Genomic DNA, 19375 nt, shown 5'->3' with positions numbered 1-19375 from the left:
CATCTAATTCAACCTCCTCATTATATAGATGAAGAAACTGAGGCCCAGAGACATTGATTTAATGATTTGTCAAAGGTTATAAGAAACAGAACTATGAATTAAATCAAGACCCCACAAGTAAACTTAATAATTATTTTACACAAAGAAACCAAGTTATTCACTTTCCACTTCCTTCATTACTTAAACAATTATTTATATAGAGCATTGGTGTTGATACTATCCCTTAAATCAGTAACTCTTATACATACTTATCCTCACACTCTAAAAAATAAATCCCATGGTTTTTTCCTCAATTCTACTTTGGTGAGACCAGTTCTGGAGAATTCTGTTTAGATTCTGGTACCACACTATTGGCTATTGGCAAACTAGAATGCATCCAGAGAGGGTAACCAAAATAGTTACGAAAATCAGTTGAAGGAAGTAAGAAAATCAGAGGTTGAGTCTTTGTCCTTAATTATTTAGTAACATGGAACATTTTTCTAGCTATCTAGTATTTCTAGCTATCTAGTATCTGATATCTAGTATTTCTTGTCTTGAAAATTGCCTATCTATATCCTTTTATCATTTATCAATTAGAGAATGATTATTATTCTTATATATTTGTATCTATTTCCTACATATCTTATATGTCATACCTTAAAAAGAGTAATTTGCTGAAAATGCTTTCCCCTCAGGAAACTATTTCCCTTCTAAATACAATTATAATAATTTTATTTGTGCAAAAACTTCAATTTTATAGAATCAAAATTATCCATTTTGTTTCTATGATCATTCTGTCCCTTTTCCATAGTCACAAAAAGTGTTTTCACCTCTGATTTGTTCATATGGCCTTTTATATTTAGATTATGTATCCATTTGAAGCTCATTTTGGCATATAGTATGAGATGTCTAAACTTAATTTCTGCCAGATTGCTTTCTGGTTTTCCTAAAAATGTTTTGTCAAGTAGGGAGTCCTTACCCCACTAATTGATGTCCTTGGGTTTATTGAACATTTGCTCTTATTGATATGCATTACAGCACATGATAAAAAGGACAAATATCTACAAAAATATTTTTGGAATAAGCACATATCACTTTACTGAGCAATAATATAGGTTGACAACAGCTCCTTGCAATTGGGTTTGTTGAATGTATCCAAGAGTAGTTCACCTCCATATAGAGCCTATGGGCTACATATGAACTCAATTAACAATATGTTTACAAAGAAACATCAAACAAATGGCTGAGTCATGAAGATTTTATTGTGGGAAAGGAAGGATTTACAGTAGCAATTAAGAACAGTTTATTTCAATCAAAAATTACAGATAGTTCATCCTTAAGGAGTCCAGAATTAGTGATTAATATGAATTATATAAGGAAAGAGTAGAAACTGCAACATAGCATTTCAAGCTATAAAAAAGTAGCACCTACAAAATACTCAGAAAGGTAAGACCTGGTAGCTAGAATTAGGTATCCAAAGCTTGCTATGTTTTAGAGAATGAGAGACAATAAATTTCCATATTACTAATACAGACTTCTAAATATTTTTGATACCTCAACCAATAAATCATACTGCATTCAAATCATAATCACAGAGAGAACTTGAGCCCATAATTATCTGGATGTAACATATTTATCCATTAAACTTAGGAACAATGTTTTAAATTAATGTTACCGTATCAAATAATCATAATCTCCAAGCTACGTGGAATGAAAGGCTCTCAAAATATAGAGCCCTAGGAAAAAAAGGCCAAAATAACATGGGAATTGGACATTATTCCTATTGTCCTGTCTGTTACTGGAGTTATACTGAAGATGTTTTTAGTGTGCATCCAAGGATGAACTCACATCTGAATACTTTTATTAAATTTAAAAAACAATTACTTCATCCATGGGTGCAATAGTTTATAGAATATTGACTCTAAAAGAATATCAGGCTAACAACTTGTCCAAAGAGGGGGAAAGGAATAAGCATTTATTAAACACTGAATATGTATCATGTACTTTACTAATAACTATTTGATCTTCACAACAATTTTGTGAAGTAGGAGGTATTATTATCTCCATTTTACAATTGATAAAACTGAGGCAGATAGAGGTTAAATGACTTGCTCAGAATCACACAGCTAAAAAATGCCTAGGCCAGATTTAAACTCAGGTCTTCCTGGGACCAGACTCAGATACCATTCATTGTATCACCTAGCTGCCACAGCAGAAATGGTCCAAATTTCTATCTGAATTGCACTAAAACAAATTTTAAAAGATGAGATGAGATGATGATCATCATAAAAATGATGAACATATATGTGAGTCCATTTCTTATGTCCCTTAGTACCTAGAACTGTGATTTGTACATAATAAACACTTTGAATATATATATTTTTTTAATTGAATTGCATTGAAAAGCATACAAGAGTAAAAGGACGTGAATGACTAGTTCTTGAAAGCATTGAAAACTATTAATCATCATAAAGTTTCACTAAATCACTAATGATAAGAGAAATGCAAATAAAAATAATTCTGAAGTTTTACTTCATACCTAATGAATTGGTGGAAATAGTCAATGTTGGAGGAGCTGCAGGAAGACAAACATATTAGTATACTATTAGTGGAGCTGAAAGTAATCCAGACATTTTGCAAAACAATTGGAAATTATGCTGAAAATGTCCCTAAAATATACACATACTTTAACCCAGTGATTCCACTGTTAAGGTATACATTCCAAGTAAGTCAAAGACAGAAAATTACTATGTGTATCAAAATATTAACAGGAAGTACTTTTGTAGTAGCAAAGAGTTGGAAATGAAGTAATACCCATTGATTGGGGAATATGGCTTCAGAAATTGTGTTATATGAATATAACAGATTACTACTATGCCCTTAGAAATTATGAATATGGATAATGCAGAGAAGTATGAAAAAAACTTAAATGAAGTGATCCAAAATGAAGAAAGCAGAACCAGGAAAACATCTATACAATAACTGCAACAATGTAAATAGAGCAAAACCCAAGGTCACACAGGGTAATTATAATTATAATGGCTAAGCTTGGCTCTGGAGAATAGTTGAAAAGATGTATCCTTTTCCCTTGTTTATGGAGGTGGGGGGCTCTGGATGTGAAATATTGAATGTACTGTCAGATTCATTGGATGTGTCCATTAGTTTTGCTGAATTGCCTTTTTCCCCATTGGTTGTCTGGGGAGGGGACGGAGAAGGCATATATTTGTAAATAAAACGACATGTAAAAAGAAAAAAAAGATCCCCTTCCAAAGAAAAGGCATGGGGGATAGAGGAGGGACCCAAGAGAGAAATGGCTCCTATTACCTCCAGGATCAAATATAAAACCCTGGTTATCCTTTAAAGCCTTTCACTACCTGGTCACTTCCTTCCTTACTAATCTTATCTTTTACTTCCTTCTGCCTATTCCATGGTGTTCTTTGAACAAGACACTCCATCTCCTGACTGCATTTTCACTGACTGTGCTCTATGCCTGGAATGCTCTCATTTCTCATCCCAGCCTCCTGACCTCTCTGTCTTCCTTCAAGTCTCAGCTAAAATCTTACCTTTCTGCAAGAAGTCTTTCCTTCATGCATTAGGCATTAGCCTCCTGAGATTACCTCCAGTTTATCCTGTTTGTATAATTATTTGTGTGTCATCTCCCCATTAGACTGTAAGCTCTTTGAGGGCAGTACACACTGTCTTTCACTTTTCTTTGTATCTCCAGAATCTATCACAGTGCCTGGCAAATAGTAAGCACATTATGAAGGTTCGGTGGTGGTGGTGGAGGGTACCAAGAAAGTGGGAGAGTCTGTATTAAATTTTTATGCCAGGGTTTAGAGGAAGTCAATAACTTTAGATACTGGGAACCCTTCCCAGTGGGAGAGTCCCTGAATGTCAAACCATTTTCTCAGATTTTAAAAGAATAGAAGTAAAACATAATTCTTACAAAATACTTGTTTTATTGAAAAGCCTTTTTTAAAAACTGCATAAAAGAAGAAAGCAAGGGAGTCTCCAGCACATTAGGTGGATGTTATGGTAAGGAATGTGGACAAGAATCATACAGGATGAGTAGGCATGGGTGAGATGCAATCTGTATTTTGGGACAGACTTCCTAAATCAGGGGGCAGCTAGGTGGCACAGTGGATAAAGCACTGGCCCTGGATTCAGGAGGACCTGAGTTCAAATCTAACCTCAGACACGACACTTAACCCTCATTGGCCACAAAAACAAAACAAAAATAAAAACAGACTTTCTAAATCAGTGAGATTACAGATACATTTACATTACATTACGTTACAGATACATACATTCAAGCATTTATAAAAGAAGAGCTATCACATGTAAGAAATAACCTGTCACAATGGTTCCTGTAATGGAACTAGAATTGAATTTGAAGTAAAAGGATTTGAGTTCAAATCCTGATTTAGCTATTTACTACTTATTTAACCTTGAGCAAATGATGTCACTTTTCTGGGACTCAGTTTCCTCAACTGTAAAATGAGAAGATTAAGCAAAATTATCTCCAAGGTCCCTTACAGTTCTAACCTTAATATCCAGTATGCTGGGGTTATAGCTTCATCCAGAGTTTCCTGTGATAATATAAGTGATGACAGCAAAGCTCAGACCATCATAATTCAAGATAAAATTATAATCATTGACATGCTGTACCTACACACACAATCCCACCTTACCCCACTTTTTACCAAAAAATGAAATGGGGCAGGACTATGTGAGTACTTGGGTCTTTGATCTCTGCCACTCTTTGCAAGTTTTTCCTAATCTCAGAAAGTCTTATATCTATATATTTACTAAAGAACAGTGGTTTACTCTAAATTGTGCAGAAATCAGGGGCAAAGTTAACTGAAACCTCAGTTTCCTAAAAATCCTCCTTTCCTACAAAAGGTTTTCAGGTTCCTGAGAAATGCTGCATATTGGAGAGACAGACATGAGAGGGGCAAGAAACTACAGTTAGAGACTCCATCTTGCCTTATATATATCAGTGTATCTGTGAGAGAGGCAGAAGGCATAATGTCATTTACAAAAGGTCTGATTTAACCTTTTGCCTGTTCTGATCAGGACAAATTGCATTCTGTTCTGCCTCTGTATGTGTGTGTAGGCACTATATAAATATTCGGCATGGAGGTATAGAGAAAGATAAAAATACAGATATAGATATCCTTTGTCAATAACTTCATTCTTTCATTAGAGAATATAGATATAGATATCTATTTCTTTATTCTTTTATTAGAGAATATAGGTATCTATGTTCTCTAATAGAAGAACCAAGTGATAGTGAAAAGGAAGTATTTTAAACTGTATGTTATATTCTGGACTAGATAACTTTGACTCCTGCTGTGAAACTGATGAATGTTCTTAGAGCCCTCAGGAAGCCTCCATGGGCAGCTGTGGTTGCTATTTTAAAGTAGAAAAATACCAGGAGAAATCATTTGGGGGTCTTTTTTTGTTAAATCTTCAAGAAATGAAGGAAAGGACTATTTTGAGAATTGTTACATAATAGATGTAGAGGGCTTTTCAAAAGTTTAAGCACCATATAAATGTAAGTTATGTTTAAATAACAAGAGAGACAAAGAAAGAGAGAGGCAGAAAGAGGCAGAGAGATAGAGAGAAGGGGAAGAGAGAACAACCATGGGATATGTGATGAGATGAATTTATGGTTATGTCATCAAACCATATTTTTCCCTCTAAAGCATAATTGAATTATATTCAGAATTAAATATGATTACCCTGGCTTATGGGATTCTGCTCATCTCCACAGCTTCTTTAGCACTTTAATTTTGTGGGTTTTCCCACAATTTTCCCTTGACTCTGACATTAAATATTGGAGGTGGAGAGTTGAACTCAGGGAGGTGGTTTCTATCTCCAGCCCTTGGCCTTCTCTCATAGCAAAAGTAAATAATTTTTGGTAACAAATAATATCAATAACTGGTATTTATATTGGACCTTAAGTTTTGAAAAGCCAAATTTGTATACATTATCTTATCTGGTCCTCCTAACAATCCTATGAGGTAAGTACTACAGTTTTCTTACAGATTAATAAACTGAGGGTTGGAGGGTTAGGTGACTTGCTCAGGGGCACACAGATAGAAATTCTCTCATTTGGGATTTGGATCCTAGTCTTCCTGACTCCCAGGCTACTGTTGAAGTCATTATGCCATAATTCTATTAGGTGAAAAGCATTATCTGGCTACAACTTATTATCACTGGTCTTCAGCTGGAAAACCATATGCAGGAGAGAAGGGAGACATGCGGGTGCTTCATTTTCCAAGCCAGAGGCTCAGTGCTGGGATCAGCATGAAATAGCTTCCTACCTTGTTAAGATGAAGGGGCTTTTGACCCTGTTTGCAAAGATGGTATTTTGTAAAACTGTACGTATCACTCACTAGCTGTGTGACCCTGGGCAAGTCACTTAACCTTCATTGCCCTGAAAAACAAACAAACAAACAAAAAAACTGTATGCATCGTACAAAGGTTGGGAGTCAGCGGGGATTGGTTTTCCAAGAATGAAGCCTTTGATACATAGCGGTCGTGTTCACTTCCTAATTTTGTAGATTCAGTGTAGTATTTATATGCTACTGGCACAATCCTAACAGTCTAGCAATCCCCTTAAAGGACCACGATGCTTTGCCTTGTCATGACTTCCATTTAAAGCTCGAAGAAGCTAGATTTACAGAGCATGAGTTAGATGATAGGGACTTGCACTGATGGTCAAAGCAACTGCTTCCGATTTCCCCTCTAAGAAAGTGTCTCTTTTCCCAGGGCGCCATCCTAAACTGGCTTAGTTCCTTGAGATTTGGGCTTGTCCACATTCTATCTATAATTGCTCTTTGAAACTGGCTTTAGGAAACCCTGGACCTTCCTGATGCCTCCGTTTTATGGCTGAACACATGGGTAATTGAAGCAGGTGACATATTTCAGGGGCAGCATGCAGCGTTCCACAAAGCCATCATTGCAGCTGTCACCTAATTGCCTGATTAACTGGACGATTAATTGACTAATTGGAACCTCAGCATCGCCTGCACTAGAACAAGAAGCTTTTTGTAAAAAGTCTCAAAGCTAATTCTTGAAAGAATGAAAGAAAGGGAGCAATTTGTAGCATAGCGATTAGAGCAAAGCCTGGGTGGGGGTGGGGAGGGGACAGGGCAGAGGAACTTGAGTAAGAATCCTTCCTTCTGTTCTGGATGGAAAAAATCAGAAATGCAACACGGTGAAGCTGCCACCAAAATGAAAACGAACAATTTAAGTTAGGTGTTATCGCCATCTCAAAGCGGAATTTCTTGGGGGGAAGGGTCACTGTGGAAGGATGTGAAGGAAGAGTACCAAGGCTGGTAATGGGCCCTTCAGAGCACCCCTTGTTCTTCCTGAATAAACACCCCATTTTTGTTCCCAGGCCTTTGCTACCACAAACACTGCCCCACTTCTCTGTGATGTTGTCAGTGAAAGTGTGTCTGGAGCAGTTGAACACAGAATCTCTTTCAGTCATTCCTGCAGCCAATTAGAATGAAATGTACTTTAAGATTATTTGCACAAAGGGGTAGAGGAGGGCAAGGAGCAGGAGAGTACTCCCTTCTTCTCTTATGTATAGTAAAAAAGAAGAGACGATGCCTCTGGAGGACCTTGGGAGAAGTGGGAGCTGCCTAGCAGAGCATTCCTCATCCCAAAGTTCATCCCCTGTACAAAGACAGAAAAATGAGTGTCTTCCTGACAAGATAGGTAAAGGTAATCTTGTCCCTAATGTCAGACAATCCTCATATAATCCTGGTCTTGGAATCAAGAAGACCTGGGTTCAAATCCTTTCTCTGACACTTTTTAGCTGTATGACCTTGGGCAAGTCCCCTGACTTCTGAGCCTCGAGACCTCTTAGCGTTGTTATGAGGCTTACTTGAGAAAATGGGTTAAGGGCTTTGCAGTGTATATAGTGCTGGGCCTGAAATCAGGAAGACTCATCTTCCTGATTTCAAATATGGCCTCACACACTTACTAGCTGTGTGACCCTGGACAAGGCATTTCACCCTGTTTGCCTTACTTTCCTCATCTGTAAAATGAACTGGAGAAAAGAATGACAAAGCACTCCAGTATCTTTGCAAAAAACCAAAACAAAACAAAACAAAAATCAAACCCAAATTGGATCAAGAAGATTCAGACACAACTGCAATGACTGAAAAACAACAAACTTTAAAGAAAGCAGATAAAACTTTCAGTTATTGACTCAATTGAAACAATGTGTTAAAGTGCTTTGCAAGCTTTAAAGCATCATATCAAGGTCGATTGTTATCATAGAATTCTATCAGTGCTATTGGACACAAGATTTGAGTGCTGAACTCAGTCAAACCTTTGAGGCACATTCTTTTAAATTCTAAAGTATTATATATGTATCAATTAGCAATTGCAGTAGAATTGAGATGGCACAGTGTAGGGCAAAGATGTCCAATGCACTGCTCATAGTCACCAACTCAAACCAAATTAAAAGTAATTGGGAAATATTTAACAAAATAAACAAAAATACAATATAACATAGATAATGTTACTGTATGGTTTTCTAAGTCAATGTGTAGCCTACAGTAATCCTTATGTATGGTTTAGTGGGCCCCCTTTATATTTGAGTTTGACACCATTTATATAGGGGATATAGGGGTAGCTCATAAATCAGGAAAACCTGGGCTCAAGTGTCCATTTCCTGGCTTTGTAACTCTGGCCAAGTAAGTTCACCACAAAGTCCAGTTCTAGGCAACTCTTCAAGATTACCAAGGAAGGGGTAACCCATATTTACAGAAATAGTTTCCTCATAAGGAATTCCTTATAGTCACAGAAAAATCACAGCAAGTCCAGGTTAAAAGGTAGTAGTAATTGCATAATACTAAGTAGAAAGTGCTGCATCTAGAGTTCTGGGCCTGGAGTGAGGAAGACCTGAGTTCAAATCCAGCCCCAGATACTTACTAGCTGTGTGACCCTAGGCAAGTCCCTTTCCCTTTGTTGTCCTCAGTTTCCTCAAATGTAAATGTGGCATTATAATAGCATCTACCTACTAGGGTTGTTGTGAGGATCAAATGAGATATATTTGGGGGGTTTTAAGTTAAAGATGGCCTTTATTTTTTTAAAGTCTTTAGGACTACAAATTACAAAGGAGGCAGGTCACTACAATACAGACCTATTCAATAGATACATAGTATCTGTGTATGAAAACTTAACATTCACTCCACTCATGACTCTCAGTTATAATGTTTTTCCTTAAAAAGCCATAATACTTTAGCTTCAAATTATATTATACTTCATTTCCTTAAGGTGTACTTTCAATTTTAAATACCAGATTCTTGGCTCTTAATGGCACATGAATATTTCACTGATATCCTGGTGACACTGTTTCCAGCTCAAATGTGACTTATTTGTAAAAAAAAAAATGTTTAGCACAGTACCTGGCACCAGTGTTTAATAAATGCTTATTTCCTTCTTTCCTTCCTAAACTGTGAAACATACAGAACCCAAATGCTTAACATGAAAAAGTGTGAGTGTTGACATATTTAGACTTGAATGCCCAACACATTATTCCTCAGAGGTATGTGAGGTCCAGGCAACCTTATTGAATAGGTTTTGTTGGCCTTAAGAGAACCTGAGGTACTAATGTTTAGACTTCACCCTTTCCAATGGGCTTAGGCTTCCTGGAACTAACTGACAATTCTTGGAAGCCTTAATTGCATTTGGCTGCTGGGGAATAACTTCTTACCCATGTAGTCAGCACTCTGAGGAAAGAAGCATCAAGTCAAGACAAGCTGAATTTCTTCAGGTCAAAACATCTCCAGTGAGAAAGAAGGTGAAGAGCTTCCTGCAGTGATTCAATCACAGTTTGCCCTTTGATGGGAGCTGAAGGAGGGCAGACTCCATCAAGAAATACAAACCTTAGATTCTCAACCTAGACTTTCTCCCCCACTCAGTTAACAACTGTAGGAAGCAGTAGGGCAGCCAGCTAATGGCCAGAATACAGCTTCTAGCCCCCAACCCCAGCTGCAAGAAGCCAGATCTATATGGAAATCAAGCCCCCAGTCACTGCTGTCCCAAGTGCATCTTCACTAGCCTCTTCTATCTGGTCCTGGAAACCAGGAAGTGATATAAAGAACTTAAAAGAAGAGGCATTTGTTAGCTTCACTTCCCTGGCTTGGCTCAAAGCGACCACTTTTCTGTTCAGTCTCAAATCACAATCCTCACTTTTTTCTTCCACTGGGTTGCAAATGAAGCATATGTAGACAGTACTCGGTCTGCATCTGTGAGTTTACTAGTCATCAATGCCTTGCTGTATCTGGGGCAATCCCTGAAATGTAGAGAGTTCTTTAGGTCTGCCTTAGCATGGGATTGGGTAGCCTGAGTGAGCTTTTACATTCATTACTCAATAGTTTCCAGTGGGAAGGGGATGAATGTACAGGGCTGAAATTCCGGAGTGGGGCAAGCTGTATTCAACCCTGATTTCATTGGATAATTGTTCCAAAGTAGAAAGGAACTCATAGGTCATCTTGTCCCAACCTCTCCCTTTACAGATGAATGATATCTTTAGAGTCCTGGGTGATGATGATAGAAAACTCGACCAGCCTGTGTGCCTTAGGGAGGCCCCTCTGCAAAATACAGATATTCGCTGGAGATACAGACAACATCAAAAGGGGGTGACTGCTATTGACTGCATCTTAAATGTGGTTTACAAACCACTGCAAAATTCTGTGTGATGAACAATTTAAAAAGAAGTGGCCGCATCTCTTTCTGCAGCCGTAAATATGTATCCATGGGGAAGGGAAGCAAGATACAGTAGATGCCGGGTTTTAAAAGACATGGTCTTACACATACAGATCTTTAATTAAACATACTCATAAAACTATAATGAACCATTCATTTAATTAAATGGGGTGAGTCATTTCATTAATTTTTAGCAAACTGCAAGCAGCCGTTCTACCCTTCTTTCCTAGTTGGAATGCAAAGGGATGAGAACGATTGAAATACAATTATTTTCCACTATATAGTTTTTTTGGGGGGGTTGTTCCTTAAATGCAGATTCTTCTTCATTCTAATTAAAACCAAGCTTCAAAGTCACCCCCAAGTTTATATTGTTGTTTGTTTCCTCCTCAAGCTGCCCCACACCAGGATGCAATGGTTCAGGGCACATCCGTGGGAAGTATTCAAGGCACAGAAGGTAAGACACCTTTACTGGGAAGTGAAAGATTTGCAGAGAGGAGGGAAAAGGCCAGATGGTTCTTATCTGGGTGTGCCTTTTCTTCCCTGCTGGATCAGGAAGGAGCTACATCTGTCATTGGATTCAAGAATTAACTAAGCTTCTCTAGGCTCTTATGGTATGTCCCTTGATCTACTTGCTTCAAGATGCATTCAATGGTTTAAAAAACCTCCAGTTTTTATTTTTAAAAAATATTTACATTTTTAAAAAATAAAAATTTATATTTAAAAAAACCAAACAAACAAAAAACCCCAAAAACCTCCAGTGGCCACCTAGGGCAAGATGGGATTATTGACAATATCTGCACTAGAAGTGGCAAAGAGAACTTTGCAGTTCCTGGTATCTGTGACTGATCAATGTTGTATACGTTTAAATAGGTCACAGAAGGTTAGAGTCATGACTTAATAAAAACCATAGGATTTTGAGCAGGAAGGAAAGGACCTTTGAGATCATGTAGTCCTCATTTTACAGCTGAGGAAGGTCATTCAGCTGACAAGGACCAGGACCCAGGATTCAAACCCAGGTCTTCCAACTCCCAATCTAGGGTTCTTTCCATGACACTGCCCTGAAAAGAATAACATGGAGTCCATTCCAGTTTTTGTGCTCCAGCTTGCCAATGTCTTAAAATGTGACACCCAGAGCTAAAGGCAATAATGCCATGTGATTTGACCAGAGGAATAACTGCAGCATCCCCCATCTCCAGTAAACCCTTTACCCACCTGCCATGAAGAGAACAGGGCCCTCAGATTCCTGACTTTCCACAAACAGGGACCAGGCTGCTCCAGAGAGGATGAAGTACTTCCATAGGCCAGGAGGTGCCCACTGAAGAGGGTATTTCATCATCTGATTCCTCCAGGAATAGATCCTAGACTGCTCCTAAGAGAAGTTATGCTTCTATGGATCTTATTTCTGCAGGAAAGAGGGGGCCCTAAGGGAACCCCAGGGAACTGTGGTGAAAAGATCAAGATTTCTCTTGATCAGTGATATTGTTCAAGTAGACAGTGCACTTCACCATCCTGGGAACTCCCAGGCACCAGCTATTCAGTGGAACAAGTACTGCTCAGAAAGAATATAATCCTTAGGGCATTGCCTCCCTGCCCACTGTCTCCTGGGAATAATGGCACAAGGAGTCCACTCCTACCACTTTCCTCTACTGACCTTCAGCCTCACTCTTTTGCCCTCTCCAGATGCCTACCTCTCCACCCTGTCTCCCAAGACCAATAGAGGCAAGAGGTAGTAGAGAACCACAATGCACAAGGCATGGGGACCACAGCCTCCAGACCATCAAGGGAAAAATTCTCATCTCCTGGAAACAGCCCCCCCCCCCAGTGTTAGCACCTGGGGAGAGCCTTAACTGCTCCTCCTCTTCCTCTCATTGTAGCACTCAGTCTCATCAGGCCAGAGTATACAACTTCTCGTTTTCTGAACACTGCATCTATTAACAATGCCCAAGACTGCACTAGCTTTAAAAAAAAAACCACTAAATAACATTGTTGACTCACATTGAACTTTTAAGTTACTAAAATGACCAGGTCTTCTTCACATTAACTTTTCCTAGCTATATCTTTTCTCACTTGTACTTGAACAATTGATTTTTTTAACCCAGGAGGAGACTTAACATTTATGCCTATTAGATTTTATCATATTAGATTTGGCCCTTTGTTCTAGCTTTTTGAGATGTTTCTGGATCCTAACTCAGCCATGCAGTATATTAACTATCTCTCTTAGTTTCATGTCATTCACAAACATAATGACTATCATCTATACCCTAGCTTCTTAAACTGTGGGTTGCTACCCTATATGGGGTCTTATAACTGAATGTGGGCTTGTGAAAAAATTGTCAACAGTAAAAGGTTATGTACGCCTATTTTATATACCTACATACCCGGGTTGCATAAAAGTTTCTCGGGCAAAAAGGGGTCTTGAGTGGAAGAAGTTTAAGAAGCCTTGATCTATATCATATCCAAATCACTCATAAAAATTTAGAACAGAATAGGGCCAGTGACAGATCACAAGAGCACTCCACCAGAGATGCCCCCTCTAGACTGACATGCATCCATTAAACACAACTCTTCAAATTCAGTCATTCAACTAGATCCAAACCCTCCTAAATGTATCATCATCCAGCCAGTATCTTTCCATTTAGACCATGAAGATATTATATGGTAGACCATGTCAAATGACAAACATTATGTCTATGGCAGCCTAGTGACCATCTAGTGACTCTGTAAAAAGGGAAAGGAAGTGGATGCGATATAACCATGTCTTAATGAATTCATACAGGTGATTAGTGATCACCTTTTCCTAAGGGCTCATAAAGCATCCAATTAATCCTTGCTCTAGAATTCTGCCAGGCTCATCAATGGGTTCATTGGCCTGTATTGTTTGAAGGACCCAACTTTAGTTTCCATTGGGGAGTCAGTGTGGTCCAGTAGAAGGAGGCCTGGACTTAGAATCAGGAGGATCCCATGTTCATGTCCTGATGCTTACTAGCCTTATGAAAATGTACAAGCCACTTAAATGCTCTGAGCCTCAGTTTTCTAATGTGTATATGTGTAGTAGACCTTATCTTATAGGGATGTTCTGAAGCTCAGCTGGGTTCAGGTGCAGCTCTATAAACCTTAAAGCCCCTCACAAATGTCAATTCCAGTAATATTACACTTTCCAGGAACATTTGCACTTTTACAACATTAACCCCACTGCTGTACTGTGGCAGCTCTCCTATTTTCTCTATTTTTGAGAAGCACAGACTGGGTTGAATTTTCTCTCCACAACTAGAATGAGGCTCATTTTGTGATGGTTTTTCAGATGATCATTGCATCATTCATCAGTCCTTTATTTAACAAGCATTTATTAAGTAACTAATATGTGCCAGGACTTGTGTCTTGCAAACAAGATAAAAAATAAAACAACTGTTGTCCTTAAGGAGATTATGTTCTAATCATGATTTTTGTGAGATTTATCATTAAAGCAACAAAATTAAGGAGAGTATGAACAATGGACACAACATAACTTTAGCTAGCATTTATACCGCACTTTCAGATTTACAAAGTGCTTTTCAAGTATTATCCCACTTTATCCTCACAACAACCCTAAAAGGTAGGTATAATCCCCAATTTATGGATGAGAAAAACAAGGCAGACAGAGGTTAAATGACTTGCCCTGTGTTGAACAACTAGTAAATTTCGGAGGGGGGGGGGCGGAGAAGGGAAGGAAAGAGCTATAAGAAGAGTAAAAAGAGAGGTTTGTCTTGACTGGTATTCTTGACAATCATCCTAACCTAACTTGAGGAAAGAATAAGGAAATGGCTTTGGAATGTCAGAAGATATTAGAGGTAAGATCCAGGGACGCTTGTTCCAATTGTGAGAATGTTTTAACTCTAGAAAGAACGGTTGAAGGGGATTGTGCAGTGAGTCCTTTTCCCTTAACTTTGGAGGGATTAAAAAACAAAACAAATTCTCATCTACATGATTTGGCTGTTACAACCTGGGCAGGAAAATGGATGTGCTGACCTCCCTAGGTCCCATCTATCTGTACACTTCCTTGTGCCTCATGCTGAACTGAGTCCTTTCTTCCTTCCAGTTTACAAAGCTGTCCTCTAGCGAAGAAAAGAAAGCTTCAAGACACGGAGGCGGAGCACCTGGTGTCCAAGAGGAAATCTCACCCTCTGAAGCTGGCTCTTGATGAAGGCTACAATGTAGATAGTGATGGCAGTGAGGAGACAGAGGTGAAGGAGGATTCTGTCTCTGATGAATCGGAAGGAACTTTGGAAGAGGAAGAGCCTGAACCCATAGAACAGGAGGAGATTCATAGCCCGGAGCCAGCTGAAGGTGCTTTGTCAACTCTGATTAGAAAGTTTGCTTTTTCACATTTTGAACAAAGGGCATTTAGTGTAGCTGCAGAAGAATTAGTGTCCCTGTGGGTTCTGGTTGGGGGAGGCAGGGTGGAGAGAGGATGTCAAGGGAGTCCCATGTTTGGGGAGGGGGGTGGACACTAGTTTGGCTCAGCCTCCCCCAATCAAGAGCACACACAGCCCCTCTGAAAACAAGAGGTTTCTTGTCCTCAGGAATGCTGGGAGGCTCCCCCAGTAAATAATTGACATGGGACAGACACCTGCAGTGGTGTGTGCCTTTCAGGGTTGCCTGAGTCTCCCCCTTGTAAATGCCCTGCTGGCCTGACTTCAGCATTAAGAAAAAATATGATGTGAAAAAATGGCATATTATAAAACATAAATTACAGAGGTGACTAAATTGACAAAGGATTCACTACAAGTTCCTTTTTTAAAAAATGTACTCTTCTAATGCATTTAAAATGAGTTAATTTACAAACATTTGATTTAGCCATGACAGGGTAAAGTACAGTTTTTTAAAGTACTTATGTATGTTAATAAGTACGTCTTATTATGAGGAAGACTTATTCTAACATAGCAATGCTGGTTTTGGTTTTTTTAACATGGGCTTTTAAAAGAAATTAGTCTGAATTTAAAGGAAATTAGACAAAGAGAGGCTTTCCTATATTATTTTAGTGAATTTTTCCTTTGTCTCTGGTGCAGGAATAAGAAATGTCTCTACTGCAGGAGAAAATGTGGGAGCTTAGGGGGAAGAAGAGGATGACATTGGAAGGTGGTAGAGGAGAAGAGAAGTGGAAATTTTATAATGAAATGGAATTTAGGGGCCCGTTTGTATCTGAAAACTGCAGGCTTTTCTGTTAGTTTTCATAATTACCATTTACTCGTTCAACATTCAATAAATGTACATTCAACACCATCTATGTTCAAGGGCCTGTGCTGGGGGTGGCTGCTGGAGAGGGAAGAGATACAAAGATAAATACTTTTTTTTCACTTTATCAGACCTTTATTTCTTTTTTCAAATTACATGTAAAGATAGTTTTCAACATTCACTTTTGTAAGATTTTGAGTTCCAAATTGTTCTCCCACCTTCTCTTCCCCCTTCCTTCCCGATGCCAGCTAGCAATCTGATATAGGTTGTACATTACAATCATGTTAAACATATTTCCGTATTAGTCATGTTGTAAGAGTCAGAACAAAAGAGGAAAAAACCCACAGGAAAGAAGAAACAACAACAACAACAACAACAACAACAACAACAACAACAACAACAACACGACAATAAAAGTGAAAATAGTGTGCTTCAATCTGCATTCAGACTAAAGATAAATACTATTAACTTCAGTACTTTAAAGGAGATGAGAATTTACTAGTATGAATACACTCACCACTAATACAGGTTATAGTCTTACCAAGCATCTCCTATGTATATCTCTTATCCAGGTATTTCATAAATCCTCCAGAGGATCCATTCAGTGATATAGAACTTTCCTTGCCAATTTAATACTTATACTATTTGTCTTGTGTCTCTCATTCTCACAATATGCCCCACCTACCCCCTTTTGTAGTCATATTTCTATCATATTTTTTAATGTTTTTTTCTTTTATTCAACTTGGGATTTGATTGGTTTAGGAAACTCCTGGCAAGGAACTTGTATTTTTTACCAATGTTGAAGCACCTCCTCCACAATCTGTAATTTTACTTAGAGTTGCCAGGGGCTCCAGAGGCAAAACTTGAACCCAGATCTTCCTGATTTAGAAGTACTAATACAGGCTGCCTCTCTTCTCTATAAATAAGACAACCAAGTAAGAGAAGGGTGTCTGCAGCTCAAGGTCTAGTTAGGTGAAGATAATAGGAGTGTAACCAATAAATGCACATTAAAACAAGAAGTGCACAAAGTGCTAAGAATCTGTCAGTGGCACTTTTGCTACTATCAGATCAAGTCCCTTTTAGTTCTGGGAAGGAATGGAAAGTGTTTATATCTACAGTCTCTTCTTTATGCAGGAAGGAGCCCTACCAAGTCCCACTACAGACCCAATGCGTCCAGCGGTCCAACTGGCCCCTCAAAGGGCAATTACAGCAGCTACCAGGAAATCATTGCCACTTCTCTCTTAAACTTGGGCCAAATTGCAGAAGAAACCCTGGCTATTGAAGGCCAGCTACCTGAGAGCCAAGGGCAAGCTCCGAAACCTGGAGCCAACGTTGTCCACTTGGTTCAGGACGGGGCTGGAGAGGGGGTATCGGGGGAAGAGGGAGAAAAGGAAATCTTCATCCAGACGGAGGATGCTGAGGAGGTCATTGAGGTCACAGGCGAGAGGGGAGGAGAGATGTGTCTGGAGCCCCGAGAAGGCCTGACCAGTCACGACTCCCGCAAATCCCAGACTGGGGCACAGGCCACTGAAGAGGAAGAGGACGATGAGGAAGAGGAGGAGGACGACGAGGAGGACGACGAGGATGAGGACGAGGAGGAAGAAGAGGAGGAAGAGGACGACGAGGAGGAAGAGAAGCCCCCCGAAGTGGTCTGCGAAGAAGTCCCCCATGCCTCCCAGGATCCCCCAAAGCCTCACTGCCCCAGCCAACTTAGCCCTCAGCCTGAATACTCGGTCATCGTCGAGGTGCGCTCCGACGGCGACAAAGACGACGATGCACACTCCCAGAAGTCCGCGGTGACCGACGAGTCAGACATGTACGACATGATGACCCGGGGGAACCTGGGCCTCCTCGAGCAAGCCATCGCGCTAAAGGCGGAGCAAGTGCGGGTAGTTAGGGAGCCCGGCCGGTTGCCCCCAGAAGCGGGGAAACCGCTCCCAACAGACGGGAAGCAAAACCGGCCCCTGGACACCGTCCGGAAAAATTACTACAGCAAAGGTAAGGCTGGCTCTGCCTTGTTGGGCTTCTCCGCCTCAGCAGGCTGTTACAGACCAACGCCGGAGACTACCTCTGGGGCTCAGCTGGCCTTGATCCAGCATTCTGCCAACCCCCCAACCCCCCCCCCCATTCCTATGAATCATTCAACAAATATCCCTACGCCTCTGGCCTACCCTCACTTCCTATGCTCCCCGTTTCAGTCACCTCCTAAACAGTTTCCCAGGGCACCAAGCCCCCAAGTATGGCTGTTGCCTCCTGGATCCTCGCTCCCTCCCCTATAGTCCCCCTTCTCCCCCCCCCACCCCTTCCCCCCCGGGCCCTATGGTTGACCTAGCCCCTTCTCCCCACCCTTGTTCCCTGCTCTCCATGGTTGTTCCCCATATGAGTCCTGTCCCAGTTCCCTGCCCAGCGCAGTTTTTGCGGACTACCCTGCCTCCAGATGAGGCTGCTTTCTGGGTTATAGTCAATCTACAGGCTGCTTTTCTAATTCAGTTCCCCTGCTCTTAAGATAGGCTCCTGCCTTTCCTACAAGTAGGATTTTAAATGTAAAAGACTGTGAATGTTACTCCACACACACAGCTGGCCCTGTGAAAGGGAACCTAAGCTGCCTTAAAGATGGGACTTCTTGGGTGTCCTTGGGTGGGTAGCAGGCCATAGTGAATGACAGAAAGGTGGAAGGTGAGAAGATCTACCAAGAATCCGGTCAAAAATAAAGCTGCTGTTGCTGCTAAATGGAGGAATAAATGCAGCTTGGTTCTGTCCTCAAGGAGGCGTCATGGCTGACATGCAGTCTGTCAGTGATGAGAACTATTACAGATCCTGCCAATAGCAGTTGATGGAAGAAGGGTAAGGGCCAGGCAGAGAGAGCCCCCGAGGATTCAATGAGAAAACCATGTCAAGTGCTCTGTAAACCTTAAGAGCTATCTAAATGCTAGCCGTTAGCTAAGAAATTTTGTATATTCTCACCTGAAGGCCTACACTTCCTCTGGTGTTTGGGGATTTTATCCAGCCACTTTAAAATATTTGAATAATTAGTTTGATTTTTTACAGATTGTATCCAAATGACAGATATAAATAGATTTAAAAGTTTCAGAGTCCCAGACTCAGAGAGTTGGAAGGAACCTTAGGTATTACTTAGTCTAACCCATACCTGAACTAAACTATTTCTCTAGTGATAATCTAGTCTTTGCTTGAAGACCTCCAGTAAGGGGACTTTGTGCTTGGTACTTCCCCTGACTGATCATCTGACCCAGGATGAAGAGGAATGGGATGGGAAGACACCAAGTACTTAAGAGGCACAGATTGAAGGAAAGGATAGACCCTTTTTCATGTATCTCAGTTTGGCTGTGAAAAAAAAAAATTATTTCATAATGTAAAGAAAGGCTGGGGACAAAAACCTAATTCTGGCCTAAATCCTCAGTTAGAAGAGTCTAGAGGCCATCTAGCTTAGCAG

At 40.0% G+C, this 19375-nt stretch overlaps 1 protein-coding gene across 1 annotated transcript in view; it reads left to right on the top strand.

Moving 5' to 3' along the window:
• MYT1 (myelin transcription factor 1) overlaps positions 1-19375 on the top strand; it is a 185792-nt gene that overhangs the window by 98456 nt on the left and 67961 nt on the right. Inside the window, 3 exon segments of the mRNA XM_043987748.1 lie at positions 11105-11167; positions 14789-15036; positions 17059-17922. Coding sequence (XP_043843683.1) covers positions 11105-11167; positions 14789-15036; positions 17059-17922 — 1175 coding nt within the window.

This window comes from Dromiciops gliroides, chromosome 2 (assembly GCF_019393635.1).
Source record: "Dromiciops gliroides isolate mDroGli1 chromosome 2, mDroGli1.pri, whole genome shotgun sequence".
In the NCBI taxonomy this organism is placed as follows: Eukaryota; Metazoa; Chordata; class Mammalia; order Microbiotheria; family Microbiotheriidae; genus Dromiciops; species Dromiciops gliroides.
This window is presented reverse-complemented; position numbering and strand designations above follow the sequence as displayed.